Genomic DNA, 12,725 nt, shown 5'->3' with positions numbered 1-12,725 from the left:
CCCAAACTCTGTTCTGGCAGCTCTGAGAGGCGGCGTGTTTGGCCTGTTCCCTACGAGCTCAGGCATTCCTGACCTGGCTCTGGACCTTACCGGTGCCTGCTCTGGGGCCCTGCTGACAGCAAATGTCTTTCCCGTGTGTTAGAGACAGACAGACACCGCCCGCCGTCCCTCCACGTTCTGAGAGAGTGGTGCATGTGGGTGTGAAGCTGCCTCTGGGACAGGCTGTCCACTGTAGGCTCCTCATCCACCCCTCCAGGGGCTGCCACACACTCAGGTCCTTGGAAGGGTGAGGTCCGGGCCTGGGGCCCTTGCTCAGCCGCTCCTCTTCTGGCCAGTCTGACCCCACTCAATTTCCTATCAAGATGCCACCTCAGAGAGGCCTTTCTCCACCTCCCCACCAGGCAGGGGCCCTCATGGCAGCCTGCACCCTCCATGGGTGCCTGCAAACCCCCACTCAAGGCTGCAGGGACTATGCCTGGGGTTCCCCACCCTCACCACAGCGCCTGGCCCAGCAGCTGCCCCTGCTAACACAGCAGAGGAAGGGAGGAAGTGCCTTCCCAGAGCATCCTGTGGAATCCAACGCCAAGGCCCCAACCCCTCACAGGCGGGTTCCTACTTTCTGGCGTCACAGGCCCGTGGGGGGCAAAGCAACACCTGTGCACCATCCACACTGCAGTGTCCACTGTCCACACCACCTGTTCACCGTCCACACCACCTGTCCACCTTCCGCATCGCAGTGTCCACTGTCCACATTGCCTGTCCACCATCCACATTGCCTATCCACCGTCCACACTGCCTGTCCATCGTCTGCATCGCAGTGTCCACCGTCCACACTGCCTGTCCACCATCTGCACTGCGGTGTCCACCGTCCACACCGCCTGTCCACCATCCGCATTGCGGTGTCCACTATCCACATCGCAGTGTCCACCGTCCACACTGCCTGTCCACCATCCACATTGCCGTGTCCACTGTCCACACCGCCTGTCCACCATCCACATCACGGTGTCCACCGTCCACACTGCCTGTCCACCATCCACATCGCAGTGTCCACTGTCCACACTGCCTGTCCACCATCCGCACTGCAGTGCCCACCGTCCACACTGCCTGTCCACCGTCCACACCACCTGTCCACCGTCCACACCGCCTGTCCACCGTCCACACCACCTGTCCACCGTCCGCACCGCAGTGTCCACCTGCTGGCAGCCCCCAGTGCCTCTGGACTCTTTGGGCCAGAACTAACTCTAAATATTGTCCTTAGACCTCATTCTGGGTTTGAAAAGCAGGGTTCCCCATGTGCGTAATCAGAAACTGCACACAGCTAAGCTCGTACAAATAAACTCTAACACATCACGACACCTGAAGTGGTCACCGGCCATTCTGTGAACCTGAAAAGGCCTGTGATGCTCTCCGGCCCACAGCGGAGTGTAACCTCCCATTCTTCATGGAGCCTTCTGCAGGTGGGGCCCTGGGATATTCAGAGCGCTGGGCGTTCTTCCATTTACGTGTGTAAGTTTTCATTCTTCCTGGTTTTTTGAACCCACTCAAGAACGATGGGAAAATCTGCCCCTTATGATCATAATTTCTATAAAAGTTCCAATCTACTTAATTTTGCAGCCACAAGACTAAGAAGTGCACGGAACAATGGTGGCCACTTGGTTCAGGAGACAGGTCCCCGGAGGAGACACAGGCAGGCGAGCGTGGCCTCCGTGGGGCTCCGTGCTGTTGGATGTCTGGGAGGTGGTGGGCCCCTAACCCGTCTTCGCCACCCAAGGCCCAGCTCCCTCCCCAGCCCCACCGCAACCAAGTCCCCAGTGATGACCCCATGATGATCCCACGGCGGGTCTGAGAGGGGAGAGTTAGGGCCTCACGTCTGAGGCTGGGCAGAGGCTGCCCCGTCCATTCCCCTGCCATGTGGGCAGAGGCAGCAGGTGGGACCGACGAGGGGGTGGCCAGGCTTGCCCCTGCCCGTTCCCAGCACCGACCACAGTAGCCCCACCTGGGAGGGCCGATCTCTTCTGGCCACTACGGGGCCGACGTGGTGAGATTTCCCAAGGGTGGGAAGGGCAGAGGTGCCCTTGGCTCACCTGATACACAGGTGAACCCCCCCACCGAGTTTTCCTCACAGAAACAGGGTCCCGGCAAAGACAGTCCAGGGAGGGGAGCCACGTGTCTATCTTTAGATCTCTTTGTTCCAACAAAACGAGACGACTGAAGCAAACTTCCTTCCTCTTGCAAGCTGACTCAAGAACTTGCTTTATTTGACGGCAATTTCATCCTGAAAACTGGGAGTGGGGGGTGGGGGGTGGGGGTGGGAGGGCAGCCAAGACGTCTGAGCAGCAACCCTTTCCAGCCCAGGTGACCTCGCAAGCAGCAGAGAGAACACAGGAGACGGGGATGGGAGCCAGGTGGGGCCCCGGAAATCCTCTCATGGTGTGGGTGGGGGGTGGGGTACACCGTCACAGGTGGAGCTGGGTGGGGCCCTGGAACCCTCTCACGGTGAGGTGTGGGGGGTGGACTGTCACAGGCGGAGGCAGCAAGGCAGCTCCTGGCAGCAGGAAGAGGCCCAGGTGAGGGAGGAAAGCCCATCCCTGGTGCTCACTGGTGACCGTGGGCAGAGGAGAGGACAAGGCTGTCCACATAGCAGCCTGGGGCCATGGGGCCCAGTCCATCTTTTGCCAATTGTCTCCTGTTATTTATTCTGGCAATAAGCCCATTCCCAAAGGCTTCTGCATCCTGTCCATCAGACGGGACAGTCGTGCCTTTTCAAAGTCCAAGGCTGAGCGTCAGATGGGATTACGTCACCAGATCGTCCGGCCACAGGCCTTCCCCAAGCCCATCCATGAGGCTCTCCAAAGCCAGGAAGGGCAGGGCCGCAAAGCAGGGCAGTAAGAAAGGCAGGCCGCAAAATCTGAACAAAATCTAAATTCAGTGAGGAGAATGCCTGAACCACAGGCTTCAGACAAGGACACCCCAGGGGGCCAGCATCCCCGTCCCCTCCAGACAAGCTCCTGACACCATGTGGGTCAGGGAGGAGAACCAGGACACCCCGGGGCCAGCGCCTGCCATTGGGGCAAAAGGGGCGTCCACGTGGGGTGCAGGAGTCAGCGCACAGCCACCCTGCAGAGCCCTCCGGACGCCCTTTGGAGCGAGACGGTTTATGCCTCGGGTAGGGAGGACACGCACGCCCCGCACTTGGTCAATCTCCTCTGGGGGTCGTCTCCAGAGCTGTGCTCTCCACGCTGCCTCGCCCGCAAGCCCTGGGGGTTGTCTCCAGAGCTGACCTCTCCACGCTGCCTCGCCCGCAAGCCCTGGGGGTCGTCTCCAGAGCCGTGCTCTCCACGCTGTCTCGCCCGCAAGCCCTGGGGGTTGTCTCCAGAGCTGACCTCTCCACGCTGCCTCGCCCGCAAGCCCTGGGGGTCGTCTCCAGAGCCGTGCTCTCCACGCTGCCTCGCCTGCAAGCCCTGGGGGTCATCTCCAGAACCGTGCTCTCCACGCTGCCTCGCCCGCAAGCCCTGGGGGTCGTCTCCAGAGCTGACCTCTCCACGCTGCCTCGCCCGCAAGCCCTGGGGGTCGTCTCCAGAGCCGTGCTCTCCACGCTGCCTCGCCCGCAAGCCCTGGGTTCTCTGATGCAGGCGGACGCGAGAATCCCCTGGAGCGTGTCCTCAGCACACGTGGGTGTGTTGTTTAGGACCAAGCTCCTGCCTAGACCCCAACAGACCAGACTGAAAATCAAAATGAAGTCCCCACGCTCACCAAGGGTTGTTATCGGACCTTGGAGAAAACAGGAGACAGAGGAGAGGCCAATCTTCCAACCAGGCCAGGCTCTGTCTTCCTCGGCATGGTCACGGAGGTCCCTCTTTTTGTTGTTCTTGTTCTCAACTTGTTTAATACATAAAAGGGCAATAAAAATGGTGGCCAGAATTTCCATTTTTGATACATTCTTAGAATGCGGCCCATCCAGAAAGCACCACTTCAAACAGATGAAGAACTACCCAACCCTTTCTGTCTCGAAGAGAGTTTGCTTAGATTTTAAAAAGACCTAATTCCATGAGTTACGGCAGTGAATTTAATCATTTTAAATTAAATATAAAAACGTGGAGGTTCTGAGCTGCCCGCAGAGGTGGGACTCCTACGAGGGTGACTGCTTAAGTCCAGGGGCTGAGACACGGCCACTCACAGCATTACCGTTCCCCTGTAGCAAAGGGTTAAGACTTTACCATAACTTAATTATACATTCATTACGGTGCTTTAAAACAGTCAAGTCTAAATAAATTCTTCACACTGTCAAAAAGATATACATACTTGGCTGGGCACAGTGGCTCACACCTGTAATCCCAACACTTTGGGAGGCCAAGGTGGGCAAATCACCAAGGTCAGGAGTTCGAGACCAGCCTGGTCACCATCGTGAAACCCCCTCCCTACTAAAGATACAAAAATTAGCTGGGCATGGTGGCAGGTGCCTGTAGTCCCAGGTACTCAGGGGGCTGAGGCTGGAGAATCAGTTGAACCTGGTAGGCAGATGTTGCTGTGAGCTGAGATTGTACCACTGCACTCCAGCCTGGGCAACAGAGTGAGACTCCGTCTCAAAAAAAAAAAAAAAAAAAAAAAAAAAAAAAAAAAAAAGAAAAAAAGAAAAGAAAAAAAGATACACATACTAAAAACCCATTTAAGCACAAACTTAATCACGTGACAGCTCTTGGCCGGGGCCACACGTGTATGCAGAGATCTGCTGCTGCTTCAAGCTCGATGTAAGTCCGGCAATCACCTAACGTGAAACTAATCCTTACGACACGGAGCCGCCTAACGTGGCCCGTCAGTCAATTCTCCCGCTGACCCCCAAGCTTACAAAGGACAGTGGCTGAGGCCACCGAACCGCATTTGCTGGGTTTCTGCTTTCTTCAGCCCTGTCCACACAGCTGCTGTGTTTCACTGGAGCTCTTATTCTAGTTCATGGAATGAAGTGCTGCCCACTCTAGAACTGCCTGCACAGCCCAGTGAGATCTTTAAATCACACGGACTGCAATTTGATCTTCTGGCAGGTATTTCCTATCTCTCTGCCCCATGGTGGCCACGGCCCACTCAAGTGATTTCAGAACCACGATGCAGAGGTCTCGAGGTGAGGCTCCCAGGTGACGCCGACGTGGGGGTTGTTCTCAAGGTCACATTGTCTGAGCCAGGGGCACCAGGAAGGTCTGTCATCAAGGAGGGCACTTGCCTGCTCACCAGCATTTTTATGAACGTTTCCTGGTATCAGAAAAATGGCCTGAGTGCAGTTTCAGCCAGGTGGGCCTCGGCATCCACCCCACACCTGGTGGGCTCTGCACGGGGCCTAGATCTGTGTGCATTCGTGCCCTGGCTGCATTCATGCCCTGGCTGCATTCGTACTCTGGCTGCATTCGTGCCCTGGCTGGGGGTAGTCACACCATCCATGCAATGGCTTCTGAGCTAGAACAACTTAAAAAATCATGGGGCAGAGGGAGCAGAGACCAAAGTGACTGACAGCCACTGTCTGAGTGACACAGGAGGCCGGGTTTCAGGACGAGGAACACAGAACCTTCCAGAGTTCAGAGACCCTGGCCCTGCCACCCTCTCCCCTGAAGGCCAGGCTGGCTGCCAGCTCTGCCACCTCCGGTCACAGCCCCACCTGCTGCACAGTACCCACGGCTCTACGGCCTCCCCACACCCCACCTCCTGGGCCACACGCTCAGGCCGTTCTCAGGTGACTGCTGAGTGGGCAGGGCTGGGGGCACCACAGGGAGCATTTCCATAGGGCCCAGACCCGAGGGTCTTGAACACCTTAGGGTCTCCCGCCATCCCCCACTGAGACGCATACATCTCTCCCTTTCTCTCCTGGAGGCCGTCCAGGGTGCACCTGCTCTCCCAGCCACTGTCTTCCAGCGCCCGTCCTGTTCAGAGGCAGCTGAGCCCTCACACAGACCCCTGACCGCAGAAGGGGTCGCACCAGCAGCTGCACCCGGAATGACTGGGGTTCCAAGGAGCAAGGGCATGCCGGGGACCCCCTCAGGATTCAGAGGAGGACCACCCTGTGCTCCTGGGGGAGTATCAGGCCAGAAAGACAGGTTCCGACTCACTGCTGGCACCAGTGCACGGAGTGAGTCCTCGCAAGGACCTAGGGAGCAGGAAGCCCCATCCTCGTTTGAAAGACGGGGAATTCAAGGTCAGGCTCAGCTGTGAGCAGCCCAGGCCTGCAGGGCGGGCAGTGCCAGGACCGAGCCCATGCCAAGTGCTCCAGCGCCTGGGACCTTCACTGCCACGGGCTCAACAGCGAGGCTATGGAGAGGCTCTCACAGAGGCCTGGGAGGGTGCCAACATGCGTCTGTTTCTAGGCTGATGGGTGGGTGAGACCCCAGCGGCTGGGACAGGGCAGGCCTGTGGGCAAGAAGGCAGGGACATGGCAGGGCATGGCCTCCCATTGCACAGGAGCTGCCCAGAGTCACGGGACGTGTTGGAGCCATCAGGGAGCTTCGAGCCCAGTGATTTTCGCTAAGCAGCCCCATTCACTCAGATCTGTTCACTGTGCAGGGTGTTGTGAACGGAGCCACTGGCTGGCTCCTCACTTGCTGAGCTGCTGGCTTCTGGCTATTTTTTCCAGCTATATTGAGAAAAATAATTGTATATATTTAAGGTGCACACGTGCTCTTTTGATGTAGTTCACACTGTGAAACCATAGCCACCACCAAACTCACTGGTGACTGTCACCTCCCACAGCTGCCATTTCCTTTTGCAGTTAGAACACTCAACACCCACTCCCAGCAAACCTCAGGTACAAATACAGTGTTAACCACAGTCACCACAAACAGACACCTTGAACAGATCACGGCCACCTTGAACAGATCATGGCCACCATAAACCAACCACAGCCACTGTGAACAGCCCACAGCCACCACGGACTAACCATGGCCACCATGAAGCAACCATGGCCATCACAAACAGGCCACAGCTACCACAAACTGATCATGGACACCACAAACCAACCACACCCACCACGAACCAACCACAGCCACCATGAACAGCCCATGGCCACCACAAACAGACCACCACGGCCACCATGAAAGATCACAGCCATCATAAACCAACGACAGCCACCACGAACCAACCACACCCACCATGAACCAACCACAGCCACCATGAACAGCCCATGGCCACCACAAACAGACCACAGCCACCTTGAACAGATCACAGCCACCACGAACTGACCACAGCTGCCACAAACCAACCACAGCCACCATGAACAGCCCACAGCCACCATGGACTAACCACAGCCACCACGAACCAACCACGGCCACCACAGACCATGGCCACCATGAACCAACCACGGCCACTATGAACAGCCCATGGCCACCACAAACAGACCACCATGACCACCATGAACAGATCACAACCATCATAAACCGCCCACGGCCACCATGAACCAACCACAGGCACCACAAACAGACCACAGCCACCTTGAACAGATCACAGCCACCACGAACTGACCACGGCCACCACAAACCAACCACAGCCACCATGAACAGCCCACGGCCACCATGAACCAACCACAGCCACCACAAACAGACCATGGCCACCATAAACAGACCACAGTCAGTCACCATGAACAGCCCATGGCCCACCATGAACAGACCCCCAGAGTTCATTCATTCGGCACAACAGGAACTCTGTGTTCTCTGGCCAGCATCTCCCCAGGCTTCCCCACCCCAGCCCCCAGTGGCCACCGTGCTTGTTGGCATCTCTGACACCCCACATGCGTGGGGCCGTGGCTTTGCCTCTCTATGCCTGCAGTGATTTTACTCAGCAGGCCGTGGCTTTGCCTGTGGCTGATTTTGCTCAGCACTGTCCTCCAGGCTCATCCGTGTTGTCTCAAATAACAGGATTTCCTTTTTTACGAAAACCGAACAGCACTCCGTTGTGTGTGCATCACATCGTCTCCAGGCGCCCATCCACTAACGGGCACTGCAGTCGATTCCACGTCTGGGCTGGTGAGCTCCGGAGGGCGGGCAGCTCTTCAGTGCTCCTGCTCCTTTCCCGATACCCACCCACAGTGGGGACGCCTGGCTCCAGCGACAGTGCTCTTTTTTTTTTTTTTTTTTTTTTTGAGACGGAGTCTCGCTCTGTCGCCCAGGCTGGAGTGCAGTGGCGCGATCTCGGCTCACTGCAAGCTCCGCCTCCTGGGTTTACGCCATATTCCTGCCTCAGCCTCCTGAGTAGCTGGGACTACAGGCGCCCGCCACCGCGCCCGGCTCATTTTTTGTATTTTTAGTAGAGACGGGGTTTCACCGTGGTCTCGATCTCCTGACCTTGTGATCCGCCCGCCTCGGCCTCCCAAAGTGCTGGGATTACAGGCGTGAGCCACCGCGCCCGGCCAGACAGTGCTCTTTTTAATTTCTTGAGGAACCTCCATACCCCACACAGTTTTCCGTAATACCTGCACCAATTTACACGCCCACCAACAGCATGCACGGGCCGCTGTGCCTCCACAAACCCGTCTTCATAACATCCAGAGAGAAACGGGCACCAACGTGAAGCCCACACAGCATCTCAACACACGCGTGGTCCGTCCATGCCTGGTGTCATCACCACACACGTGGGCCAGCAGCTGCCACAGGACAGACACTCACTGGCCCTGCGGGAGCACAGACCTCACCCCGAGCACACCCCCCCTGAGCTGTGACTCTGGGCAGCTGCTTTCTCTCTCTGGGCCTCCTCCTTCTCTGTAAGGCTGGGACAAGGCTTCCTTATAGGACCATGGCTGCAATTCAGCCGGTGATGCTGGCAGATGGCTTTGGTGATGGCTGCCCCCACCTGATGAACAGACCCACGGGGATCCTCCTGCCCCCAGTTACGTGAGGGAGGCTACAGGCACCCAGAGGAAACCCCAGCACAGCACCATGGGGGCCGTCCAGGGCCCCAGCACTGCATGGAGCGGCGGCTGCAGACTGAGGTCTACAGAGGAGGTGGTCGTGGCTGCGGCACAGGGTGCTGTGCAGGTGGGAGGTGGGCTCAACCACAGGCCGAGGTGAAGAGGACCACCAACTGTGGCTGCCCGCTGACGGGCGGAGGGACGCTTCTCTGCAGGGCGGTGCCCCGTCCTCCTCTGCCGAGTGACCCCGGGTGGCCTGTATGCAGCAGGCACCGGCTCCCCGAGGACACCTGCGTCCTGGAGGGTCACGCCAGAGCCAAACCTCCCCACTCACTGGGCTGGCAGGAGGCGTGACCTGCACCGGCCACGAGGGAAGGGCCACAGCCTGGTCTGCCTGGAACACGTTAAAAATGCCTAAAGGAGAACAAAAACGGTTGTCATAATGAATTCTTTCTTTTAAAATTAAAAACAACAGTCCTGACTGTACCACGGTGACCTCTCTGTGGAGTCCAAGTGTCTCGGGCCTTCTGCGCCTCCCCCAACTGGCCCCTTCTGGGCCCAAGGACAGACCTCCGAGGCCAGTAGGGCTTGCCCCGCCCTGCATTTTACTTTCTGAGAAAAGTCACCCACATATGGCAAGTTCCTCAAAGGTCCCCAGGCCTCTGCAGGAGCGAGGAGGGGCACAGTGAGGAACGCAGGCCAGGCTGACCCTGGCTGACGCTGGCACCGACAATGCTTCTCTCTCAATGCACCCTAAGAGGATGTGAGACACTAAAACAGAGTCTGCGGCAGGTCCCGGGGCTGATCAAAGAACCGTCAGGGCTCAGAAGGATGATTTATCCTCTTGTTCACGGTGGTCCTGGCTTTGCCTGGTCCTTCAGGAGGGAACTGCCGGATGGGATGGCCGGGGCATCAGGGGTGCGGAACCGGGGGGCACCCAGGGGACATAACCTCCCTTAAAGCAACCACCTGCCCCTGCTCACACCGGAGCCTTCCACGGTGCCCCAGAGCCAACCCCATAACCCCGGGCAGCCACCTGTACCTAATCATGCCCTCACCCAGGCTGGAGTACAGTTGTGCAAACAAATCTTATTGCAGCCTTGACCTCCGGGGCTCAAATGATTCTCCCCTCTCAGCCTCCCAAGTGGCTGGGACTACAGGCACACACCACCACACCCAGCTTATTAATTTTTTTTTTCAGATATGAGGTCTTGCTATGTTGCCCAGGCTGGTCTCAAACTCCTGGGCTCAAGCGATCTCCCAGCCTCAGCCTCCCAAAGTGCCAGGATTACAGGCGTGAACTGCTGTGCCCAGCCAGTTCTTTATTTTAAAATTGGAAACTTTAGATGTTTATTCAATGCCATTGGTAGCTAAGGTCTGATTCAATAAAATTCACAAAGATGCTTATTTTATGAATTATTCATCAATAGTTGGCATAAGTACCCACTGGAAAATATAATTAGGACAAATCTCTTGAAAACGAGTACTCCATTCTTAGAAAAGCATCAACAAAACCCAGGCTGTTTCCTCCCCATGTGGCCCCTTCTCCAAGGACCTTGCCCCAAAGCTCCAGTTGTCAGGACGGGGCCAGTGTGGACCAGCAGCCCCTGAGCCCCGACCAGACCAAACGCACCCAAACCTAAGACCACAGAGGCTGCCCAGCCAGGTCCACAGGCTCGGCCAGGGGCCTCCCAAGTCCCATTTGCCTAGAGAGGCAGCTTGTCACGCCTGGCACCACGGGTGGCCCCGCTGTGGGGACAGCAGTGGCCGGGTGTCTCCTCCTCTGAGGAGCTACAGCCTCTCCACCAGCCAGACGTGGGCGCTGCCGTCATTTGTCCACACAGCCTGTCTATGAGAAACCTCGAACAAAGGAGCCAGTGGAAAGGTGATCCCAGCCTTCCGGGACCAGCACAGATGGTCCCTCACAGGCCAAGGGCAGAGGCGGCCCCAGTGCTCACCAGGGACCCCAGGGCCATGGCCCTAAACCATCCATCCGGCAAGGCCTGTGCACACCTTCCCTGCCAAGGAGCAGGGCTCCTCCCGTATTGGAGGCACCTGTCCCAACATCCATCCCCGGCATCCCCCAGCCCCAGGCTCCTGCCCCAGCAGCCTCCGAGGATAGCGCTGGGTCCAGAACGTCCGCCCCGGCCCCGTGTCCCCACACGGTCGCCCCATAACACCTTCCGGGGAGCCGAGGACCCACCCGTGCCCCACGCACCTGCGCCAGCCTTCAGCAGCAGCCACAGTGCCCAGAGGTCCCGGCACAGCAGTGACAGCCGGCTCACCGTCATGCTGCCCACTGCGAGTCAGGAGCCCCCGACCTGGCTCCTGGAACGCCCTTCCCAGGCACACAAAGGACGGCGCAGCACCAGCACCATCTTGGCCGCGGAGCAGGGATGCCACACCTTCCTGGGTTTGCTGCGCAGACCTGGTCTCTGCAGGGCAGCCGGCCGGCTGCTCCTCCCAGGGCCTCCGATTTGATGTCCCTGATTAAGGAGCGGCATCGGCTCACTTATCCCGCTGCAGGCAGCTTAACTGTTGCAGTCCTGGCGACAGCTGAGCCCCAGCCCAGGAGGCTTCAGGTTCCTGGTGTTGCTTGTCTAGACCCTCCCTGCAGGGGCCCCATGCTCTGCCAAAGTCCCATCCACTGAGTGGCAGGGGCCTGGGCTGGCGGGGGCCATGCTTAGCAGAGATCCGTCCCCTGAGGCAGCCCCACGGCTATGGGGACCTGGGCTGAGGTCCCCAACCGCTGAGCCAGTACCAGAGCTGCAGCGACCTGGGCTGGCAGGAATGAGCTGTCCAGAGAGTATGCTGACCCAGGGGGCCGAGCCCTCTGCCCTGGCAACACATGCCCATGGGGAGTTGAGCCTTCAAGCGCCCGGGAGGCAGCTGCGTCTCCTGTTCTCGTCCGTCCGTGGTCACTGAGTTCCTTTTAAAGCTGTATGAGCAGGGGCTGTTCTCAGAATACCCCTGCACCGAGAACACAGAAGGCAGGCTCCTGGCTGCCTCTCTACTTTTCCAGGGCACGGAGGGGGACACTTAAATACGACACTTGAAAACCGGCAGTCCCAGGGGGGCTCCCAACTGCTGCCCTGAGTGGCAGTCCCACAGAGAGCTCGTTCAAACTCAGGTTCTGTCCCCGACGAGCTCCCAGGTGACCTGAGACCACTCGTCCAGGCCCAGAGTTTGAGCAGAAAAACCCAAGAAGCTAAGGGGACCCACACACATCTTCTGAGAACGTACCCAGTCCTGGAGTCAGCCCGAGCCAAGAAGGACTGGGAGGGACGCTGGATTTTGGTGGGACCCCGGCCTGCCATGTCCCTGCTGGCCCTGGCCTCTTCCGGCGCCTCTCTCTGCAGAGCCTCACACCTGCACTGACCCCTGCCCTGCATGTGTCCAGCACAGCACAGCCGGCCCTCCAGGCTTCAGCTTCTCCCGCTGGGAACACCGGCCCCTGGGGCTGGCTGACCCGAATGCCAGACACCTGGCTCCTGCCTCTGGGAACATCGGCTCCCTCACGTCCAAACGCTTGCTGGAGGGGAAAGTGCGGCTTCACCAGGCCCTGCCTCTGGGAACATCAGCCATGGACGCTTTTCTTGTGGCCATGATCGCACTGACAAGCACCAAAGCGAAGCCTAGAACCTCACCCTTCCTGCTGGGCACCCTGCGCACACCTAGAGGATGGACGCCTGAGAGGGGCCACTGCTTCCCCCACACCTGGGTTCTCTGAGAGTCAGCCTCATCCCTGGGGCAGGAACGTCACTTCTGTAAGCCCCTCCGCAGCACTCACACCCGCCGAGGGGCTGTGACATCCATCCATGATTATTTATGTCTTCTCAGCCCAGCT

The 12,725-nt window shown here is 58.3% G+C and overlaps 1 protein-coding gene across 34 annotated transcripts in view; it reads right to left on the bottom strand.

Moving 5' to 3' along the window:
- MCF2L (MCF.2 cell line derived transforming sequence like) overlaps positions 1-12,725 on the bottom strand; it is a 210,158-nt gene that overhangs the window by 80,065 nt on the left and 117,368 nt on the right. For 5 of the 34 annotated variants that reach the window (XM_065532996.2, XM_074021473.1, XM_065533005.2 and 2 more), the window contains exon 1: positions 11,097-11,366. The exons of the other annotated variants lie outside the window; for them this stretch is intronic. In XM_065532996.2, the coding sequence (XP_065389068.1) occupies positions 11,097-11,169 (73 nt within the window). In that variant the 5' untranslated portion in view covers positions 11,170-11,366. Of the gene's footprint in view, positions 1-11,096; positions 11,367-12,725 lie in introns of those variants that run through there. 34 annotated transcript variants of the gene reach the window in all.

This window comes from Macaca fascicularis, chromosome 17 (genome assembly GCF_037993035.2).
Source record: "Macaca fascicularis isolate 582-1 chromosome 17, T2T-MFA8v1.1".
Lineage (NCBI taxonomy): Eukaryota > Metazoa > Chordata > Mammalia > Primates > Cercopithecidae > Macaca > Macaca fascicularis.
The sequence above is the reverse complement of the archived record's forward strand: the minus strand, read 5'-3'. Positions and strand labels throughout refer to the sequence as shown.